This window comes from Miniopterus schreibersii (assembly GCF_964146895.1).
Source record: "Miniopterus schreibersii genome assembly, chromosome: 9".
Lineage (NCBI taxonomy): Eukaryota > Metazoa > Chordata > Mammalia > Chiroptera > Miniopteridae > Miniopterus > Miniopterus schreibersii.
This window is the reverse complement of record NC_138118.1, coordinates 79,578,944-79,602,759: the sequence shown is the minus strand read 5'-3', so window position 1 is coordinate 79,602,759 and position 23,816 is coordinate 79,578,944. Positions and strand designations below refer to the sequence as shown.

The 23,816-nt window shown below is 51.7% G+C and overlaps 1 protein-coding gene across 1 annotated transcript in view; it reads right to left on the bottom strand.

The window, feature by feature from the left end:
• Positions 1-22,807, bottom strand: part of EEPD1 (endonuclease/exonuclease/phosphatase family domain containing 1) — a 74,236-nt gene extending 51,429 nt beyond the window's left edge. Inside the window, exons 1-2 of the mRNA XM_081147688.1 lie at positions 22,396-22,807; positions 21,067-22,064 (exon numbers count right to left, since the gene is read on the bottom strand). Coding sequence (XP_081003814.1) covers positions 21,067-21,944 — 878 coding nt within the window. The 5' untranslated portion in view covers positions 21,945-22,064; positions 22,396-22,807. The remainder of the gene's footprint in view (positions 1-21,066; positions 22,065-22,395) is intronic.
• Between the last annotated feature and the right edge of the window lie 1,009 nt (positions 22,808-23,816).

The window sequence follows — 23,816 nt, the reverse complement described above, 5'->3', positions numbered from 1 at the left end:
ATTTAGAAAAAAAGAGACGGACCATACAAGACTGATGCAAATTTGTACCCAGAAGATTAACAAAGAAAGTAACAATTACAGTTTTTAAAATGGCCAGCACAGTTAAAACCGAGTTAAATTACCATTAAGTAGAGAAATAGAACCTGCAGATAGATATTTATACCCCTATTTTCACAAGAGAAAAATGGGGGGGGGGGCAAGGGTCCACGGACAGATGAATGGATCGACAAAATGTTTATTATTCAGCCTTAAAAAGGAAGTTTGGACACATGCTACAACATAGATGAACCTCGAGAATATTACACGAAGTGAAACAAGCCAGTCACAAACGGCCAAGCAGTATAATTCTACTTATATGAGGTTCTTGAGTGTAGTCAAATCACAGAGACAAAAGTAGACGGGGTTGTCAGGAGCCGGGTGGGGGGGAGTTCGTGTTTAATGGGTACGGAGTTTCAATTTGGGAAGATGAAAACTTCTGGGGATGCCAGGTGGTGATGGTCGCACAACTGTAAATGTTCTTAATGCCAACAGACTTTATACTAAAAATGGTTAAAATGGTTAAGTTTCATGTTATGTAAGTTACACCGCAATTTAAAAATTTTTTTTAAAAGAAAGCAGACTTCACTGAACATTCTAAAAGCTCCAGGTGGCCTGACCAAGGAGGCAGTGCGGAGGCCAAGGCGCGACCCGCGACGGCGGAGCTCGGAGAGGCACGCAGGGCCACCTCGCTCGGAGAGACGCACGCAGGGCCACCTCGCTCGGAGAGAGGCACGCAGGGCCACCTCGCTCGGAGAGAGGCACGCAGGGCAACCTCGCTCGGAGAGAGGCAGGCAGGGCCACCTCGCTCGGAGAGAGGCACGCAGGGCCACCTAGCTCGGAGAGCGGCACGCAGGGCCACCTCGCTCGGAGAGACGCACGCAGGGCCACCTCGCTCGGAGAGAGGCACGCAGGGCCACCTACCTCGGAGAGAGGCACGCAGGGCCACCTCGCTCGGAGAGCGGCACGCAGGGCCACCTCGCTCGGAGAGACGCAGGCAGGGCCACCTCGCTCGGAGAGCGGCACGCAGGGCCACCTAGCTCGGAGAGAGGCACGCAGGGCCACCTCGCTCGGAGAGACGCACGCAGGGCCACCTCGCTCGGAGAGAGGCAGGCAGGGCCACCTCGCTCGGAGAGACGCGCGCAGGGCCACCTCGCTCGGAGAGACGCACGCAGGGCCACCTAGCTCGGAGAGAGGCACGCAGGGCCACCTAGCTCGGAGAGAGGCACGCAGGGCCACCTCGGGAACAGAGCCCGGCGCGGGCGGGCCGGGGCAGGCGAAGGTGCGGGTCCTGCCCCGGCCTGCAGGGCTCTGCTGGGCTTGTGCAAAGACGAAAATGCGGGGAGCAGGCTGCCGCGTCACACAGACGCCGTTCCCTCCCAGGCAGTCACGAGCCTCTGCGATGACCGCGTTAGAGACTCGGCAAGGCAGTCCGGCACTAATGTCCCCGTCACAGTTCCTAAGGCGACCGCGAGAATGGCTGGCTGACTAAGTTTTACTCAGTCCAAACGCTGCCTGTAGGCAGCTGCGCGCTGGCCCGCCCGCCCCTCCGCCGACAGGAACGCACACCAGCGCGCCCTTCGCTGCACGTGTATCCCCAGGACTCTCGGTCGCTGGCCTTGAATCTTTCTCTCCCTAGGTCAACGCAGGAATGTTGACTCAGGCATTAAGGAAAGAACAGACCACGACTGGGGGTCGCTCCGCTAGGCTGCGGCTCTAGTTTCCGATTCCACAGGAGCAGGCGGCCCTGCATTTCTGTTGTCCTTGGGTGAGGCCAGCAGAACCCTCTAGGGCTCCCACCGAGGGTCTGGAGTTGGGGCCAGAGGAACGGACACTGCCTGTCCTGGAATCCACACTCAGGACTTCAGGCAGACCCCACTTTGGATAAACTTTCCGGGGGCAGGAGAGCCAGCCTGCCTCAGAGCCCTTCCTCCACTGGCCACTGTCACCCTTCTCTGGGAAGCCCGAGGAGGTAAAAGACTAGATCTAAAAGACTAAGACCATGCTGCTGGTTTTCTACAAATGCCAGGAAGAAACCAACCCACCAAGAAACACATAATCTCTAGGAAGGAAAGAGTGAGGGTAAGTGCACTTCAAATGCCTATACTTATAACATCCAGAACTATTTGTTCCAGCATTAAATGGTCCCTTTTGCCAGTTGGTAAAGGGATATTCTGATCTGTGCCGCATACTTTTGTGCCAAGGTAAAGGCTTTCTACGGAGCTTAAAAGAAACTTGATATAGAACAAAGGATCCCTGCAGAGCCTAATGACACACCAAACAAACACAGTGCCACCTACACAAAGGGCAAGGGGGAAACACCAAGGCTGCTTAGGAACCGTGAACAGGTGCAGAGGCATTGTTTTCCTTCCCTTACGGCAACCATCTCCAGCTCAGGATGCTCATCTCTTACCGGTGACCGTCATGAGTTGTTAGGAGCAGCATCCTTCTAGGGCCACAGACCACTGGAGTGAGGCAAGGGATCTGGGAATCCACGTGATCCCAAATCACTGTGAAATCATGTCTGGCACAGGGATGCTTGATGCTAGTTTGATCAATAAAATAAAAATTCATTAAGCATGAATTCTAATCCATTCCCAACAGAAATTCTTGCCCATGTGCATCAAGAGACACATACGAGAATGTTTTAAGCAGTACTGTTTTTCTGTTGTTAAACCTCACCCAAGGATATTTTTTCCATTGCTTTTTTAGACAGAGTGGAAAGGAGGGATGGGGGGAGGAGGGGAGAGAGAGAGAGAATCGATGTGAGAGAGACACATGGACTGGTTGCCTCCCACACGTGCCCCAACCAGGGCCGGGAATCAAACCTGCAACCCAGGTACATGCCCCTGACCAGGACTCGAACCCACGATCCCTTGGTGTGTGGCCAACGCCCTAACCATTGACCAACACCGACCAGGGATGCAGCAATACTATTTGTGACAACAAAAAACTGGAAACAACCCAAATGTCTCTCAGCAGCAGAACGGTAAGTGGAGTGTGGTGAGTCCACACCATGGAACGGTGCAGCGTTGAAACTGAACACATTATAGCTGCGTGCACCAGCAAGGCCGAACCTCAGGAGCATGAGGTTGAGAGAACAAAATGTGAGCTGCAAAGAAATACGTGGCACGCTGCGCCATTTATATGAAGCTCAACGGCGCAACTGTTAGGGATACATACAGATGTGGTCAGACTCTCCAGAAAAACAAGGAACCAAAAGCACACATTTCCAGCAGGAGTCGTCTCTGTGTGGGAGGGGCACAAAGGGAACTTCGAAAGGGAACTTCTTGCTCTCATGCTGGTGGCAGGCATACGGTGCTCACTGTTTCACTAATGCTTTATAGTTTATACACATTTTGCGAACGTTTTTGTAGCAACTCATTTTATAAAAAGATAGCGAGAACTAGAGAATCACTCAATGCCTCCAACTGAAGGGATCACAAATCTTCAGGGGAAGGAAGAAACACAGATTTGTTGTTCTGGAGCTTTCTCTGCCCTGAGTCCCAGGTCTGATACCCCTGGGGTACATGTGAATCTTGACTCTGTGACTGTCACCCAGATAGGATGGACTGCAGGTCAAACACAGTCTGTAAGCTGCTGGGTATATGTGTCTTTATTAGAAGTGATCAAACACCTCGGTGGTCTGAGCAGGAATCAGCAACCTGCAAGCCCAGGGGACACACCCAGCAGCCACCAATCTGTGTTTTGAGCAGCCAAAGCAACAAGTTACACCATTGTGGAAAAATCCATACAGTCCGAGGCAAACAAACAGAAATGCAACCAGCATTGAAGCAAAGCTGCTGTCCAATCAGGTGAAGAGCTGCTGCACCAACTGGCAACATCCTACAACATCCCAGGTGGATGCTTCCTAGACACAAGCTGGGTACGATGCTAAAAAACAAGGAAAAAGCAATTCTGTGGGCCCTCTGTCGGGCTGGTCCACTCTGCAGATGGGACCAGATTTTATCAAAAAGAGACCATGCTCAGGCTTCCTGGGTCTCCATTATCTTCTCCAAGGAGCCCAGCTAGAAGGTGTGTCAGTCAAGCCCAAAACCTGGGCCCAGCAAGCCAGGTGTCCGTCCCCATGGAGAACGTGACATGTGCCAGCCATCCGCACACTCTAAGACACTTGGAACAGACCCAGTCAGCTGCTCGAACTTGGGGAGCAGTTATAACAAATTGTCATGTGAGTTGGCAGGAACTTAGGGACAGGGACTGGCATCCCCTGGACCCTCCTCTCTGAGATCCCCCTGCCCTGTTCATGCTGAGGTCATGGGGGCACCAAGAGAAACTCCTGTGTTTCCTAACTCTGTTGCCATATTGATTTCTCTCTTACACTATGGTATTCCCACGAGGACGTGCATATCCCTCTAAAATGAGAGGGGCCTAAGAGCATGAAGGATCCCCAAGACACAGGCCAAGCTCAAGATGCTTCCTACCCTGCAAATTCCTCTCACAGCTTCTTTTTGTGCCTCCCAAGTCAGGCTGTGTGAGATATTAGGAGTGGAGATCTGACCACTCATCTTGAGTTGCTTATGGAAGAGACAACCCTGGGACGGGCAGTTGGATTCGTGCGTTCCCAAAACGTGGAGATGAACACGGGACATGTGGAGAAAGCCACAGCAAGGGGGTACCTGACCCGCATCTGTGTCGCACCAACACCTGACCCGCATCTGAGCCCTCCAGGAATGAAGGAAACACAGGCAGCTGTGGGAAACTAGGGCAGAGGGATGCGGTGGTGGAGTGCGGGGGGGGCAAGGGGGGTCCTAAGGTGAAGAGGGCACGTGGACAGGTACCTGCTGACCACCTGGTGAACCTCAAACGTCCACCCGCACCAGCATCACCAGGGAGCTGGTCAAGTGCACATTTCCCAGACCCCACCCTAGAGGTCAGAGCTGGTAGGTCTTGGGTGGGCTCAGGAATTTACAAAAAAGCACTCCAGGGAATGCTACAGATTATCCAACTCAGAGTGGGGGGTGACAAGAGTGACAGGCAGGCCTTAAATGTTCAAGTCCCCCTGGGCCAGTACAGTGAAAGAAGACAGGACACAAAGAGAAAAAGTAAGGGGACACAGCTGCGGGAGGCCAGATGCGTGCGATGGGGCTGGGAGCCCAGGGAAGGGCCTGCAGAGCAGGAGACAGAAGGGGTAGAACCGACCGGACCTAGGAACGATGCCCATTGTCCCAGCGGGCACAGAGCAGGGAAGGGGCCGGATCTGCCCAGATCAGGGTCAGCTTTCCAGAGGGAGGGATTTGAAACTGGGATCTGAGGATGTGCTGGCATCCGTGAGAACCCAGGCACACACATGCAGGCTCCTGAGATCATGGCACCGGGGCTGCCCTGAGAGCCACCATGCGTGTGTCCTGACTGTGTCTACTACAGTTTCTCCTGCCCTCTACCCTGGTCTACAAGCTACAGCTGTGGGTACAGTCACAGGATCCCCAGTATTCCAACGGCAGAGCAGGGAGGGGCACCTGGCCCTGGCTTCTGGGCTGGGAGATCTGGGGAAGACCTTGAAGCCCTACTGGACACTTTCCCTCCGCTGTCCCCAAAATGGGAAATCAGAGAGCGGGCAGGGCAGGCAGGAAGGAAAAGCTGTTGCTCCGTCACCTTTGTCCTCTCCTGTCAACCCTGGTCCAGCCAAGTAGAAAGGGTTCTACGGAATGTGGCGTCTGGTAGGACAAATAGCACCACCTGCACAGATTGCCCGCCGCTTCCTCCAGGTGCTGCACAGCCGGTCCGAGCATCCTGCCCTGCCAATTGCCCAACTCCTTTCTCCAGGAGGTGATCTGCGGTGGACAAGAGGCTCCTGGAGTCTCTGCTACTGCTTCACAGCTCCAGCACCGAGGGCCTGACTCACACTTGGAGCCGCTTCTCACTGTGCTGGGAGGAGCAGTCTCAGAACCACCTGGAAGGCTCCAGGGAGAACACCCCACACCCAGCCCCTCCCAGGCCAGCTGCAGGGCATGGCAGGGCAGAAGTGGGTATGGAAAGTGTGAGAATGGCCTTAAGGCTTCTCAGGCGACTATGAAGCACAAAGAGGGCTGAGCGGCACTCAGGGAAGTCAGGTGGGCGAGACTCCAGGCCCCACCTTCCCACTTCCATCTCTGTGTGTGCCTTGTACACACTGGAGTCCCACCTGTAATGTCCTTCGAGGAAAAGCTTCTACTGATGTAAAAATTGCAGAGAAGTCAAATAAGACACCATGGAAAATAAGACATCTGTGCTGAGCAGTAACACTGATGGCCCTGGTGAGGGGACACGGCTGCCATCATCACCGCAATCCAGAGTTTGAACTCTCAGTCCTCCCCCAAATTTTCCTTGTGCCCATTTGCAGTCAGTCCCTGTTCGACCCCTGGCCCCAACCACCGACCCACTTTCTGTCTCTAAAAATGTAGGTGATAGCATTGTAAGTGAAAATATATTTAATTATTTCTGGATTTATTCTTTTTCTTTCCCCTGAAGACATTCAAAGTACCTAAGCACTACTTGAGGAGAAGCAGGCAGCTTTATTTTTAGGTTACACCTATATATAGAATTTATACCATATGCTCTTTTCCCTCCCACTCCTTTTTCCCTGCTGAAAATGATTTATTCTGCTTTTTGGCATTAGCACTCTATTTAGGATTGTATTTATAATGGAGTCAAGCACACATCAGGTAAGCATCATCTAAAGTCAAAGACAAGTATTTTTCTAATTTGAGATGTTTCTATATGAAAAATAATATTTATATTTCATTTATTTTGACTAAGTTTTCATTTGTATTTGAAAGGGGTCATTCCTAAGGAATGTTATGATCTCCCCTATAGAAGTATGAACACTAATACCTGAGTATCTTAACCCTGCTAATATTTTACCTACACGTTCACAACTATAATAGGGGCACCTCCTAGCAGGTGAACGGAAGTAATTTTATTCAAATAGCCACTGCAAAGGAGAACTTGCAGGATTCACTGGACTTCCATGAGACCCAATTTTTCTACCATAAAACAAGGCCCAAGAGTAAGTGGCCCCACCTCTTCTCTCCTAAATGTCCACTCTGTCCCCAGGTTGTGTGAGGAAGGCGGTTCTTTCCTGGCTGCTCCTAACATGACTTGCCATCCAGGAAGCCCACTGACACCCCCTCCCCCCAAGGTCTTGCTTCCAAGGGACTTTTGCTAAGCTTAGCATCCCTGCCCTTCCTGCATCTTGAACCCTGTGCCACCCCAGGCTCACCCTCATCATTAGGGCGGTGAATCAGTTTGGGGCTCCCAAGTTCCTCCTTTACTTGGTAGTCCCACTGAGGGGCGGGGGTGCAGGGGGGTCCCTGGGCCTCACCTCCCCAGCCTTGCCTTCTACTCCGTATGTTCCCTCCAGCTCCATCTACCCCACACGCTCCACAGCTAAAACAGTGCATGCCCAGCCTCACTGCCCAGCTCTCCAGATGCAAGTCACCCACAGCTCTACTTCAACCTCACCAGACCAGTCGTCTCCCTCTCGGCCCCCTGGCTTCCCTCCTTCCTGCCCAGCCTGGGCCCCTGCGTCCAGCACTTCTCCTGAAGCCACAGAAACTTGGCCGCCTGCGCCAGAGTCCTCACAGTGGCCATACCATACTCTGTGCCTTTCTGATGAGTGGTTCTAGAGCAGTGACTCTCAACCAGGGACAATCCTGCCTCCTAGGAACATTCATCTGGCAATGTCTGGAGACATTTCCAGTTGTCACACCTGGGAAAGGAGGTGCTCCTGGCATCTTGTGGGTAGAGACCAGAGAGGTCCCTAAACATCCTACAGTGCACAGGCCTCCCTCACCCCCCATTACCTGGCCCAAAATGTCAACAGAATGCGAATCTCTAATAATCTCAACATGAAAAGTTTTTTAAAGGGTCAAAATTGCCATGATTGAGAGACCTCACTTTTCCATGTGAGGATGAATTCCAGCCCTTTCTGTTTATTGATTGTTAGGGTTTTTTATCTTAAAAATGGACTGTGTTCTGACAAGGACTCTAAGCCAGACATGTAACAGATGTCCCTTGATCCAGGTGTCCACACTTGCGCAGGGTTTGTGCATGGGCCAGGTGTAACCACTACCTGCTGAAAGTGACCAGAAGGCCGAGAGAAGGCTGGGCTCTCGGAGGAAGTGGCCACCAGCCACATCGTCTCTGCTGTCCCGGGGCCCTGCTCCTGCGTAAGCTGTCCCCACAGCTGGAGTGAGCTCTTCATAGTCCCTGCCCTGTCACTGCTACTGCCTCCCAACTCAGAGGTTAGAACAGCCCACAAGCAGCAGAGCCCAGGCCCTAGCTGCAAAGGATGCTGGGAAAGTAAGCCTTTGCATCTCCTGCTTCCCCGTGGGCGGGGGACTCTGCTGCCCACCAAGTCTTACAAGGAAGAAAATGTTCCAAGCACAGAAGTGTGGGGTGGGAGGGACCTAAAAGAATGACAGTGGGACATAAGGGCTCTGGGTGCTCAAGAAAGTAAAATGCACTGACACGAGGGGAGAAAGGGCTCAAGGACGACTTACACACTTTGTATCTTTTAAATGTTTCTTATCAAAACTAAAGGCCCCAACTTGGATGCCAAAGACAGACTTCATAGTCTGGCCTTGAACTGTGCAGAAGACCGAGGTCATGGACTTTAGCAGCTACCGGGTCATCTGGAAACCGGTTATAAAAGAAACTTCTAATATTCACCTGGTACCGCTGGGTGCGGCTGGAACGAACCACAGAGCAGAGCTTACACATGCTCAGAAGGCGGTGTACAGCCAGCTGCATCCAGGTCCCCCACCTCTGCTCAGTCACAGAGAAGGTGGAAGCAGCAAAGGAGCCATTGACACTAAAGAGAAAGATCTATTTTAAAATACAGTGCATTTATAACTCATGCAGAGCCAGACACTCTGCGGGTGGAAGCATGTACCGACCTATGTCTGCAGCCATACACACAGGAATCCACAGACACGTGAGAAGCAAAAAAGGTTTACAAAAACCAGATTCAATAAATGATGTTTAAACTAAAAAAGGTAATTCCAAGCTCTTTGATCTCAAATTTGACCTGCAATAAAGTCTGACTCACTGCTAGAGTTGTTCTGCACAAATAATATTAATTTTAAATTTAAACATTTATAATCTGGGGTCACCACATGTTTTCGCTTGTTTATTTTAAGCCAGCAGCACGTGCTTGGGCTTTTCTACTGGGTCTGCTCACATCTGCAGACCTACTCATACACGAAGAACAGTCTGTGGTTTAGGGTATAGTCATAGAAATGACTTATGCTTGAAAAATATGAATCATGGAGAAATACAAAATGAACTGAAATTAATCAGGGGGAGACTAGAAAATGGAAGATTAAACTTGAGGTCCCCAAACATACAGAGAGAGCCCCAAAGAGGTTCTGAAGGCTGATTTTTACTTCTCCTGGGAACATTTTAGAAAAATGAGCCTAAATTACAAATAAAGAATGTACAGGGGTGGAAGAAAAGCCTCATGGTAATAAGGACAGTTAAGCAAAACTGTGGAACTCCATTCTCTGGGGATCTTTAAAAATAGGGACTCAAAGTATCTAAGATTTAACCAGAGAAAGAAGGCACGGGCTCTTCATGTAGAAATATGTTAAGCTCTAACGAAAGTTCCAAAAGAAGGTTCCGTCGAGGTGGTGAACACTGTGCTCGCCTCCTCCCACAACCACATCAAAATTACAACTAAATTACTGAACGATCAACCTGGAGACCCACCTGAAGACTAGCTGAATGGAAGTCCTATAACTGAGGGTATAAATAAGAAACCACGTCGAGATTGAGTATAGAAATGCAAAATAAGTAAGTAAATAAAAGTTCCAAAAGAAGATTTAAATAAACAAATAAATACAGATGTTCAAGGAAAGGATGAGTTGACACTGCAGTGACGTCAAATTTTCTCAAACTCCACCTGTAAAGTCAATGCAATTCCAACAGGATGGCCCTGCCCAGTGTGGCTCAGTGGTGGTGGAGGGTTTGATTCCTGGTCAAGGGCACATACTTGGGTTGCAGGTTCGATTCCCCGGCCCAGGTCAGGGCACATGTGGGAGGCAACCAATCAATGTGTGTCTCTCACATTGATGTTCCCTCCATCTCTATCTATCTCTATCATCTCTATCTCTATCTCTATCTATCTCTATGATCTCTCTGTCTCTATCATCTCTATCTCTATCTCTATCTCTAACTCTATCATCTCTATCTCTACCTCTCCCTCTCCCTCCCCCCTTCCACGCTCTCAAAAAATCAAGGGAAAAAATATCCTCAGGTAAGGATTAACAAAACAGAACACAAAAAAAACCAACAGGATGTTTGAGAAACTCAACCTGATCCTAAAATTTACATGGTTAAGCAAATTTTAAGAACAGGAAGGAGACACACCTGATCCGAATGTCATGGTATCAGACACAGGATGGAAAAGGCACAGGACACCACTAAACCTGATGGACACGTGATAAAGGAGGCATCCCCAGTCAGTGGGGAAAGGATAAATTGCCCACAGATGACACTGGGAAAATTTTTAAAAGTAAAATTGGACCTCTGTCTCATTCCTACACAAAGGTAGACTCCAGAGAGATAAAAAACTTAGGAAGATAAGAGGAAAATGTAAGAGTGAACTTGGAGTGACATGAAATTTGCTAAATAGCATCCAAAGGAAAATTAACCAATTTGATGGCATCAAAACTAAGAACTTCTGTTGTACAAAGGGAATCACAGACAAAGGGCGACACTCTACCCGCCCACTGGTCACTTAGCTGTCCTGGTTACCAGATCCACCACTCCAGGGAATACCCCTTAACCTGATCTCTTCACGCTTTCTAGATATATGAAGGCTAGCGAACCACTGTCCCTCCCTCTTAACCGCCCGGTCCTATCCGCAGGTGTGCAGATTCCCTGCCTCTGAACTGGCCAGAGGGACAGTCTGGGCTGAGGAGCCCTGCCCAGCGCTCACTCTGCCCCCTCCTCACCAACCATGGCACTTCCAGCAAGTTTACTGTCAGCTCTTCGAGGTGAGTTTTCTCATGCGTGAGGTGGGGATGCTTTGCCTGCCTCACTGGGATGGCGTGAAGATTAAGTTACTTAATGACTATAAAAATCTCAGCCACAGCACTCAGGGCAAAGCAAAGAGTGCCCAGTCTAGGGGTGCAGACCTCATCATACAGGCCGGTACGACAGGATGAACACGGGGCGTAACGAAGAAGTCAGGGAGGGCAGGCCGGAGTGGCTTCCAAGGGGTCCCTCTGAGTCTCACCTTCCACAGCAGTTCCAAAGGGCACTGAGCTCTAAAGGGCACATAAACATCATGTGTCACCATGATTGGAGCCAAGAGCAAGCAAGGAACTTGGCAAAGTGGAGCTGCTGCCTTGCTGGGGGTGGGTGGAAGGTTTCAGGAGGAAGCCAAGGGCTGGCAGGTGGAAGGGGAGAGCCCAGCCCCGAGAGCTGGTCCGTATTTGTGTGGCCCGGCAGCAAAGCCATCCCTCTCGCCTGCAGACTGCCATTCCAGGAGCTGGAACGCGGGTTTCTCTAGCATTTAAACCGTGAAACAAGTACCGGGAAATCATCATCTCTCCAGGAAACACCCGAAGGAGCAGGTTCTGCACAAAGCGCCAAGAAGGAAGTCCCAGGGCAGTTTTCTTACACCATCCTGTGATGGGCTGAATGGAGCCGCCCTCCCCCACCCAATTCATATCCTGAAGTCTTAACCCCCAGCACCTCAGAACGTGACCGTATCTGAAACAGCATCTTTAAAGAGGTGATTAAGGTAAAAGGGGGTCCTTAGAGGGGCCCTAGCCCGCTAAGGCTGGTGTCCTTTTAGGAAGAGATTAGGACACAGGTAGAGAGGGAAGGCCACAGGAAAACACAGGAGAAGGCGGCCATCCACGAGCCAGGGACAGAGGCCTCAAAGGAAACCAACTCTGACGACACCTTGCGCTTGGACTTCCAGCCTCCAGGTCGTGAGAAGTGAATTTCTGTGGTTAAGCCACCCAGGCTGCGGTATTTGTTACGGTATTTCCCTTCTTGGAATGAAGGCTTTTTGGTAGAAATAGTGATCATTTTCCCTCTCTGCAGAAAAGCTTCAGGGTTGGAAGGGACTTTTGTGATTTAGAAGAAATGTATACATTCAAATATAGAACCTTTATTTATACACCAACCAATAAAAAAATCATAGCTACTTTGATAAACACAAATACTGTATTTGAAATCAGGGGTCATGGGTGGTCGTGCAGTCTGATCTCTCACTCAGCATCCTGTTTATTTCTCTACCTTGCTTTGGTCCATCAATGACAAGACACTCCTGAACTGCAAAGATGATAAATGCTTGCAAGTGGTAACATTTTGAACAACCATCAAATAATCTCAAATGCCCTTCAATTAAATTTACCCAAAGTTTAAAAAAAAGCAGAAGCACCTTTTAGTTCTAAGTTGAAACTCAAACAATATCTAACAATTTATGGTTTTATTATAATTGTTGGAAGCATCAAAACTAACAAACTAACATAATTCAAGGTTACAACAACTCCTAACAGTCTTGCCTGTATTTAACTGAGTTCAGTTCATATGTATGTCTACACTGCAGTCTCCCATGCGGTTCCACATGTGGACATGGCGTTAACGCGAACAAAAACCAACCCTAAAACCAAACTCAGAACAGTTAGCAAAGACAGTGAAGAGTTACAGACTTGGAAAGGTATTAAATAAGCCATCCAGTCCGGTCCACCTGCTTAAATTCCTCTCGGCTCAAAGTTATTTATGAGTTTTGTTTTGTAAGCAAGCCATCCGTCACTGAAGAAAACACTGACAAGTACAGGTCTTAAGTCAAAATAAACAACAAACAAACAAAACAAACACTGCTCCTTCACCTCTTTTATTTCTAAAATTTGCAAGAAATTTTTGGTGGGGAACTGGGACAATGAACTCTCAGCCTTGTGAGTACATAGTTCCATTTTTTAGTCAATCTTCTAGAGAATATAGAAGGTCAGTAACCACCTCCAGTTACCGCTAGGTGTGCAACATAGAGAGACCGCAATACTGCCTTTAGACTAATAGATGCTATAACTTGGCCCAGGTACTAGTGTGTTTAGAAATATGATAATGTTCTCCTCAGCAACCTCTGCGCAAGAGACGCACCAGACTGTCCCCAGTTTCTTCATAAAGTGTGCTGAGAGGTGGAATCCCATGGTCACGAGCACCCCCAAGCAGCTAACTGCGCACTTCCACTCAGGGGCACTCATCATGTGCCTGCCGGGGTCAGCAGTGTCTGTCCCCAGACTTGTTTATGCCAGGAGTACATATTGCTCTGGTCTCCTAAAACGGGACATCAAGTGATGAAATAGGAGCGCGCAGAAGTTTCTAAGAAAACCGACAGGAATGCTTGGACAGCTCCTATAAGAGCAAGTTAAAGAAGTTGCTGTCAAAATAGGTGTGGGTGGGACGATTATAAAAGGCTGGGTAGTCATGAAAATATAGGATCCTGCACTCGGACTGCTTTGCAGATATCCTTGCTCCACTTTGAAGAAACAAATATCACACACACACACACACACACACACACACACACAATTACATCGTTACATGAAAGACCATGACTTAGTGGATGCAAAACAAGTTGGTGAAAAATCTAGTCCAGTGCACAGGCTGGGTGATGAATAAAATATAGTATGTGGGAAAGACTAGTGAACCCAGGGCAGCTTCTTATCACCAAACTTTGGAGTCTCACTGCCTGAGTTACCATTCAGGCCCCACTACCTAAAGCTGTGTGTCTGGGGGAAATCACTCGGCTCCCGAGCCATCTCTGTTTGTAAAAGAGGGTGAAGGATGCTACCCACGTGCAGAGCTGCTTAGCTCTGGGCCTCAGCCACAGGAATTACCAGTGCTAATTACCATTGTTTCTGTTCTTGGTACAAATACAACCAAGTGGACACTGAAAATACAACCATCATCAGGCGGGGGAGGGTGCAGTATTTTACTGCTTAAAATGAATCCTCCAATTAAAAATGACAGGGCACCCCTTTGTAAAGAACCGGCATGTAAAGCGACATAGTGACCTAAAGCTGCAGCCCCCACCCCCCAGCAAGGAAACCCTGAGGCTATGGGCAGCCGGGTCCAGGCCCAGTGCCACTCCTCGGTACTTTGAGGCCACCGAAATGGTTACTCTTTCCCCATTTTAGAAAAGGGAGACACAAAAGTATTTCACTCCGACTGAATTTGCTTATTGAACGTACATTCTTCACCTGGTCGAGTTCATCCAATAAATGGTGACAAGGAAGGGAAAAAAAAAACAAACAAAAGAAAATGCATTCTGGAATTTTGGGGGTATTTTTAGCAGGATATTGGTCAGTATTTTTCAAAGCACCAGTCATCCAAGACATCCCTCTTGGCCCAAGGCGAGAAAGATGACGTCTCAATTCTACTGTTCAGCTTTTGGGTGAGAAACAGGATCAGATTCCCAGAACACGATAAAACCACCCCCCGAATGCACGCAATCCTCGACGTGGCCACGGGAACAACCTTCTGGAGCTGAGCACTGCATTTCTGGAGTTGACAGTGGCCTCCAGAAAAAAACAATGGGAGGCCTCCCTTAACAGCTTAATCAGGTGATGGCTGAACCAAAATAGAATTCGCAGGAAACAAGGGCTCACTGGGAACAAACAACAGAGCAACAGGGTGAGGGAGCTGTGCCCAGAGAAGAAAACCCAGGGCTTCTTCATCCAAGATCTGGTAGGAGGATTCAAGGCTCTTCTTTATAATGAAATGTCTGCTCTGAGCCCATCTCCCCAGGTTCCCTAGTCACTGGAATCCAGCAGTTTGACAGCTATCAATCAAATCATTACACTAAAACCTGTTGCGGGGACCTCGCTAATGCACAAGACTCAGGGTCAGGAAGTTTCTGAGGTCCCCAAATCTTTGCTGCTGGCTCCCAGGCGGCAGGTGGAGCCGGGCGTGGCTAAGGCATCTCCTGGGTGTTTGGATGCTGCAGATGGAGCTGGGCATGGCTGTGGCATCTTCTGAGTGTTTGGATGCTAGAAGTCATTGGCAGGGAATTTCTACTCCTCTGTCCATGATACACACAGACCACGTGTCTATGACAAGCACAGGACATTTCATGGTATTGGCAGAGTTCGTTATTAAGGAATTCTATCTAGGATAAAATCTCTTGTAAGGGAGGGTAATTCTGAGTTAAAAATAGCACACACCTCGCTGCTGTTCTCTACTGGGAGGCACCGTGCGTGGGAGCCTGCCGTGTCCCTGTCTAAACATTCCAGATTATAAGCCAGGGCAGGGGGCCATGCTGGCCCCAAGTGTTAGGAACTGACTCCCACTTCCTACTCCTCATTGGTCAGCTGCGGGGGGTCTGCTGACCTTCACCCCATGGCCACCATGCTCTTGCCACATCAGACCCCAACCTCCCCTCCAGACTAACTCCCTCCCCACCTCCTGTCTTGGTCCTGTCCCCTCCACCTTCCCCTACACTGAGGTCACATGCTTCCAGAACCAGGCAGGCAGGTAGCAGATCTGGGCTTAGGCTGTACCTTCTCCCTGTGTCCCTGACCTCACCAGGTAGTGGGCACAGAGCAGGTGCTCAATCAGTGTTGAATTAAATATATGTAAATGGCTTTTGATAGAAAGAATCACCTAAAACCCCCCAAATATGCCCTGTTCTATAGGAAACTGATACTAAAGAGAAAGTTGCTTCTCAGCTGCGGGTCTGCAGAACACCAGGCCTCTGCCTCCATCCACGATGGACCAGGATCCACACCTGTCCTGAGCGAGGCAGCACAGAGGGAGAGGCGAGGTGGATGGAGGTCGGCAAGCTGTGTCATGTCCACACGTCAGGGAGGCAGTCAAGTCAGCCCCAGATTTCTTAACTTCCTCTGAGCCGGTCTCCTAGAAGTCCTCCCGGTTAATTCCCGCAACATCCCAAACATAGGCGAGTCTTTCCAGTTTTCACCTCTAAATATTCTCTCATCCCCACCCACGTCCCCATCTCCCTGGCCAATGCCGGTTTTAGCCTTTTTTCTGCAACAGCCTCTCTTTCAACTCCCAGGGCCCACTCCTAGGGGACTCCCTGAAGCCAGAACCACCTGGTAAAAGGTAACTCATCAACCTGTTTCTAACTCTCTGTGGCTTCCCTGTGCGGTTAAAATAAGAGCCTTGGAGGCCCCACCCACCTGGCCCTGCCTCTCGCTGCAAACCCGCCACCTGCCACTCCAGGAGCTCTGGCTTTCTGTCTGGAAAGAGCAGTCTCAGGGCCTTTGCACTTGCTGGTTCCTCCCGTGGAGCACTCTTTCCCCCACCTCCTTCCATGCCCAGCTCCTCCTCCTCCATCGGCTTTCAGCTGAGACCTTCCTTGACCCCCACTGACCTCAACAGGCTTCTCTTCCCCTCCCCTCCACCCTCCTCAGCATCAGTCACTGTCTAATTACATATCCACGTGCTGACGTGTTCATCTCCCCGCCTAACGTGGAAGCTCCATGAGAGAGCAGGGCCTGTGACCTGTTCACTTGATTACCAGAGTCTGACACAGAGCCTGGCACCCCATGAGAGCTCAGAAACCATCTGTTGAATGAATGAGTCAATAATAAAGGAATGAACATGCCCTGGGACAATCAGTATTATCAAACCTCCAAAGCCAGATCCCAATGGGCCCAGCTTTCTTGAAAGACTAAAGGAACATCCTTCCCTGGAGAGAAATAAACCCCATGCCATGCCCACACCAGGACTTCTCTTCATTCCCACTATCTCCTGCTGTTAACCCCACGGTCTCAAAGCTGACCACCTTACTCCCTGGAAATGACCCAGAGCTCCTTGGCTCAGAGAACCAGAACTCCACCCTGGAGTGCAGCCAAGGTCACAGCCTCTCATTTCAGGGGCTGGGTGGAGGGGCCTGGAGCCCTCTGCATCGCTCTACCTCTGGCCATTAGCCTGGTCCTTCAGAACAAAAACAGGAAGAGAGCGGAGGCCTCCAGGGCCTTGCCACGGTCCCAGGAGTCTAGGTGAAGCCCGGCCAGCCGAAGACCCAAGACAGGGAGGAAACAGCAGGTGGGCCGGGGGTCAGTCCAAGGACACGGAGTTTGGGAAAAGACACCTCTGCTTCCCGCTCTGGAATCAGACAGAGGCCTGGCTTCAAATCCTGACTCCAACATCTGTATTTCTGAAGGCTACAAGGATGCTACTCAGCCTGAGCCTCAGTTTCCACAGCTAGCAAAACGAATTTCACAGCCGTTATGTGTGGCTGCATCTACCTGCCCTCCAATTGCCCAAAATGAGCCCCTTATTCCTACGGGGAAAATGCAACCAGATGTCAATGACGCTCAGTGACTTCCTCAAAAAAATAAAAAAAATTAAAAAATGGGTTTCCCAGGCTGTTCTGAGGCGGAGCCACACAAGCTGATTCACATTCACTTAACTCTGTTAAGGACCAGGGCCAAGCTGACTCCTGGATTTAGCAAATGCATGCCCACAGCAGCCACTCGATACGTATTCTTCAATGAATGACTCCAATGGCAAGATGATTTGTGTTTATATTAATCCCCGTAATCAAGTTGGATAAACTAAAGTCTTTTTTCACCATTGGCAGGTATGGCCAGGAGCTAATTCCCCTTGTCCTTCCATACCACAGGCAGATACGTGGGAGAAAACACACTAAGGCCATTATAAAGCTCAAGATGTGGACACGTTGCCTCCTGATGGAGGCCATGTGGATTTGGGTAAGTGGAATATTAAACCTCCTGATTTCTTTGGAGATTATCTGTCCATTTCCCCAGGCTTATTCCTTAAGAAACCAAAAGGGCTTTTTAACATAGAACAACTCCTCAGCAAAAAATAAATAAAAAATTAAACAATCTTCATTCCATCTGTTGACTGTCATCAAGTTTTTGCAAAGAAACTTGGCAGAAGCATTCCTTCGTTAGTTTTCCGCCATAAATACTGAACAAGGAGAAGCACTGCCCAGGACTGAGGTCTGGCAGAGGAATCTGAGAAACCTGTCAGTTCTGTGTCACCTGTCCCTGCAGGCTCATGGTGACTGTGTGATCCTTTAGCTTTCCGCTGTCTGGCCTCAGCTTTTGCAGGCAAAACTGTTTCTTGCAGCTACACATGCCGGTCCCCCAATGCAACAGCATCTCAGGGACTCAGGGAAGGACCCTAATGCTGCAGAGTCCCACACGGAGGACTTCAGTCTAAGAAAATGCCTCCTAAGCAAACCCACAGAAAGGAAAACAAGAGTTAGCTATGCCCTTTGCAAAAGAAGGGCCTTTTTTTTCTTGAACTACATTTAACATACGGAAAAATTGAGACTTGGAGAGGTTAAGGAATTTCACCAATTTAACACAGAAAAGGTAGAGCCAAGGTTTTTTTAAAAATGTGTCTACAATGGATTTAACATAAGAAAAAGTGACTGGCACATAATTTGGCAAGTGTCCTTGAATAGGCAGAGTGTGAGATGCATGAACAAGAGGTGGCTCAAGAGGTGGCTAAAGGTGACTTGCTTACCAAACATGGCATCATGCATGCCAAGAGCATAGGTCTAACGTCAGAAGGTCTGGATTCAAGTCCCAGGTGAGTCACTGATGAGCCGTGGGACAGAGGCGAGTCACGGAACTTCTTTGCTTTTAGTTTCCTCGCCCAGAGGTGGAGATCACTCATTAAAGCACGCCTTGTCTTCTTCCCAGAATTACTGGGAAGTCAAATGAATGGGAAAACTGATGGAAGCTATGAGGGCCGATCCAGAAGTCAGGTAACCCTTATATGCAGACATGTATGAAAAACAGCCACCCAGAAACTTACCTGCGGCCGTCCTTGCTCAGACTAAACCTATTTCCTCTTCCTAAGAAGAGAAACAATTGGAATGTGAGAGATTTTTGTGAATCAGTGTGAACACATGGCTCTTGCAGGATGTGCACTGCTGTTCTAAGGACACGTGATCGGCTGTCACAGTCAACCTAGGATAGTCACACAGGCCCTAAGCCTATTACTTCATGTTTACCAGACCCTAACTAGGTGCCGGGAGTGCCCAGAACACTGTACATATTGTGAAGAGACGAAGGAACCACCACAGGACGACAGGTGTGCCAGGTGTGAGAGGTGAGAGATGTGGCCACGCCCAACAAGAGTTGCTAGAGCTCCTCCTCATGTGTCCACATGGCCCCAGGTCTGGGCTGCAGGGAGGAGCCCACTCTGAGGCCGGCTGTCCCCTGCTCTCTCCCCCCTATTATCTGTCCTTGACATTCATCTATTCTAGAAGCCGAATAAGCCCTTCAGACTCTGACCAGAAAGATCATCATATGGTTGAGTAAACACAGTGATAATCAGAACAATAAAAAATAATAACAATAACACAGTACCTAGAAAGCTCTGGGTAGATTCACCGAGCTTGTCAGAAAAGACAGTACTGGGGAAGGTGCTTTACGGAGCGAGCCATGGGGACAGGTGATTGTCGGACACACAGTATAACGGGGCTCAGCCTTGAGTGTGAGTCAGAACCGAACGGAGCGCGTGAGAAAACACAGAAACCCAGGGTTTCTGAGTCAGTCTCGGATGCCAGTGCCGGTCCAGAGACCGAACTTGAAAAAATCACTGTCATGGTAAGTTAGCCAGAGCCGCTGGAGCTGTCATTCTCACTAGGGAGACTTCAGGTCCTGATTCATCCCTTCCAAGCCCCAAAGGGAGCCTTAAGGAAACTCCCGATGGGAATTTAACAGCCATCCCTCCCTCTTACCCTCCCTGGTCGCATACACACTCCCATGCTGCCATCGATGAGGACAATTATCAAACCACTCCAGATAAATATCTCCCAGGACTGAGTCTGGTTCTCACCTGTGTACAAGATGATTTTGCAAAAGGAGTGAGTTATGCTGCAAAACAGAGGACACATTGGTGCAGGAAGAGCACTCAGGACTCCCAGGTCCAGGTCACTGAGCTGGTGCATGGTCCCTCCATCCCCCCATCCTCAGTGACAAGAGAGCGCCACTGGGACAGGACCGGCAAAACGTTGTGACCTGGTTTTCTCCCTACCCATTTATCTCGATACTCTGTCACAGGGCACTGGGATTCCCATCCCTCACCCCGAACTCACTTCATGTCACCAGACTGCTGCTGGGCCAGCCTCACCAACCCAGCGCAAAGGAGGGCAGGAGTGGCCACAAGCACACCCCACCTCGGGAGGGTGTCAGGCTCAGAGGGTTTGACCTGGAAGGGACCAGAAAAATATCCCTTTCCTTCCCAAAGCTGACTACATTATACAATTCGCTATTTTACTAACAGCCGGAGTGACTGCTATAATACTGTTGTGTTTTATGGGGGGGAAGGGGTTAGGGGAAGTTCCTATAGAGCGCACTGTTGTGAATTATTTAAACCCTGTGATGAGAGCCCAGCCCACAGTCTCTTCTCCGGTGGTTCAAGCGGGGAAACGTGGCCAATATTCACCACAGGTCAGTGTGACCTTTTCTGGCTAGGGGACAGGAGAGGTTACATACATTCGGGGCTCCAGTTGTGGGCATGAAAAGCAACTTCGGGCTAAATAAGGAAAAAGAATGAAGAGTGATTCATTCGTAGCATTTTGGTAAATACACACCATGCCTGTGTTTGCAAATACCTAGCGTGTAAGCTGGTTTTGTGCGCACAAATAGGCATATTTAGTGAAACAAATGTGACTTTCTCTCGTTAAAAAAAAAAATTCCAACTACCTTTCTCACATGCAAAACTGTGCTCTAGTTCCCAGGCTCTGAGGGCCCGGTGTGGTGTAAACCCATGAGGACTTGAGCCAAACAGGACCACCAATTCAACTCCACTTACCCCAAATGATGACCTGATCTCAGCTATACCACATTCATGATAGGGACCACAAGCCTGACAGCTGTATTCTGAACATTCGGGAGCAGGAGCACTCAGCTGCAGGCGACAATATTGGCTGGCGGCTCAAGAACACTGATTAATACTCTTGCCCTCTTCCTACCCCCCCAAAAGTTCACTCATTTGCATGCACGGATGAGGCCATGCCAGAGCTGCCTGCACCCCAACACCCGTGGTGGTTCCTGTCCTCACCTGTTTTCCAGGAGCGTCATGCACACCACCTCTCGCACCCCGGGGTTGTTGGCCTTCTCCACGGAACAGCCCTGCAAGTTCCAGGTGGCCAGCCGCAGCACAGGCCGCCCATCCCGCGTGCCCCCGAAAGCCTCCACGGAAGGCCGAGTGGAGATGATCTGGGTGGGCCCCCCCGGCGGCAGGTCCAGGTCCTCACTCTGCAGGCTCAGCGAGGTGGGGCTGGGGTGAGGCTTGGCGGTGAAGGTCAGGCCCCCATTGGTGTGCGTGGACGGGGGCCTGGACCGCTCGGCAAACACCTGGTGCCGTATCCTGTCCAGGAAGGCGGCGTTGATGCCGCCCGTCTTCACCAGGTCCTCGATGCTGCGGAAGGGCCCGTGCTCCCGGCGGTAGTCCACGATGCTGGCCGCCATCTTCTCCGTGAGGCCGCGGACGCTCATGAGCTGGGCCGGGGTGGCCGTGTTGATGTTGACACGCGGGGTGAGGGGCACGGCGGTGGCCAGGTGGTGAGGCTGCGGGTCGGCCAGCAGGTCCCGCCGCGCGGAGCTGGGAGAGTGCTGCGCGGAGCTGCCCTTGCTGCTCACGCAGATCTCGAACTTGACCTGCTCTAGCTTGGTGGCGCCCACGCCGCTGACCAGCGCCAGGTCCTCCACCTTCTTGAAGCCACCGATGTACTCGCGGTACTCCACGATGCTGCGCGCCACGGCGCGCGTGACCCCAGGCAGGGTCATCAGCTCCTCCTCCGTGGCCGTGTTGATGTTCAGCCGCTCCTGGTTCACCAGGATGTTGCTGAAGTTGCAGGCTGCGCTGAACTTGCGACTGTGGGACAGGTCCGAGGGGTCCCGGGGAATGGAGCGGTGGCAGCCCAGGGTGCTCCCCATGACCGGCCAGGATCGGGGGCCGGGAAGGCGTCCCCACCGCAGATGACTCTGGCTAGGAAGGAAGCCCGGCAAGACCTTAAGGCACAGAAGGGCGTCCAAAAGTAGCTCGCACCTGGCCACCTGGAAAGCAAATTGAGAAACGGAAATCAGTTGGACCGGTCAATCGATTCGCGTTGGCGCTCCCTACCCAGAGCTTTGGTTCCTAACCCGGAGTCCGGGCTGCTGGCTGTCCTTGAACCCTGAGCACACGGTGAGGCCGGCCCCTGCGGAATTTCCTCTGGGGGTGACCGGTTTTATCACAGTGGCACCAAAAAAGGCTACGAGTCGCTCCTCTTGGAAAGAGACCTATCCCGTCGGCCCGCACCTCTCGTTCCCGCCGGAATCCCGGCCGCCCAGCGCGGGCACCGAGGTGTTCACCGGCCCCCCAGACCCGCGCCTTCCCGCGCCCCACCTCGGCCGCTCCGCCGGCGTCCTTCTTCCACCTGCGGCTCCAGAGCCGGCGCCCAGCCCCGGACAGCGCTGGGGCCCTGCCTCCGGCCGCGGCGCGCGCGCGGGTGCGGGCCAGGGGCCGACCGCGGGATCCCTCCCACGCCCCCTCGGGCCGCGCGTCCAGGCTCCTTCTGCGGGAGAAACTCTCGGAGTCGCCCTCCTAGAGCCGGCAGAGAAGCGGGGCTGCGGGGCGGCGGCGAAACCCGGCCGCCGCGGCTGCACCGCCTCGCGGCCGCACCAGGGCTTGCGGCGTCCCGCAGCGGCGTGGATCCAGGCAAAAAGTCCTGCGCTCCGCTCGGGCGCGGGATCCGCCAGAACCGCATCCAGTGCCCGGCGCCAGCGCCCGGCTCCCGCTCGCCGCCCGTGTCAAAGCCACAGTCCGGGCCGCGAAGCGCGCGCCTCCGCGGGCACCTCGGCCACGCCTCCTCCGCGCGGCAACTCCTCCCCGGCCCCCGGCGGGCACGTGGGGCGGGGCCCGAGCGCGCGGGGGCCGGGGAGCGCGAGAGGCGGGCTCCGGGCGCGGGGGCGGGGCTCCGGGCGCGGGGGCGGGGCCAAGGGGCGAGGCTGTGAGACGGAACCTTGGGGCGCGGAGGCGGGGCTAGGGCGGGAGGGGCGGGGCTTGGGGCGCGGAGGCGGGGCTGAGGGGCTGAGGGGGCGGGGCCTGGCGCCTGCGGCTGGTCACCCGAGGGCTGCGGGGAGTCCGCTGATGCTGACCTGGGGTTGCCACCCTGGTCCGAGAGCTGGTTGCGCGGCTTGGAGGCTGTTGAGTCTCCCCGAGGCGAGACCTGCGCGGCTGCTTTTCGCGGGCGGAGCCCCACCAAGGCGAGGGGCGCCCAGGGAGGGACACTGCCTGGGGCTCGGGGCTGGGCCAGGGACTCCCTGGGAGGGAGGCACGCCTGCGGGTCGGGGGCCTCGCTCGGTTCTGCAGTCAAATCTGAGAACCTTGGAGAGGGACTGGATGGGGCCCTGGTAACTTCCGTCCCCCACTCCCGGCTCTTTTCTCCCACTTGAGGATTCGCTTTGCCCCGCTCCCACGGAGATGTCCTCAGACGGCGCCAGCAGCCCCCTGTGCTGCTAGGAGGGGCGCCCCCCCCCGTTGGCGATGCGCTCGCGCAGGTACTCACAGCGCTGCCCCTGTGCACAGCCAGCGCTGAGTAAACATGGACGTTCCTATAAGCATGAAGTCTAGTCACTAAGAAGGAAGGAAATGCTAGTTGGAAATGAAGGCTTCCCAGAATTCAGACGTTTTGGGGTCATACCACGAAATGACAGCTGAGTTAAAGTCTAAAGAACCTGCTGCATTACAGGGGACACCGGAAGCTAGAGTCTTGGATTAAACAAACCATGTGGTGATTGTTAAATACTTTGACCCTGGTCAGACAG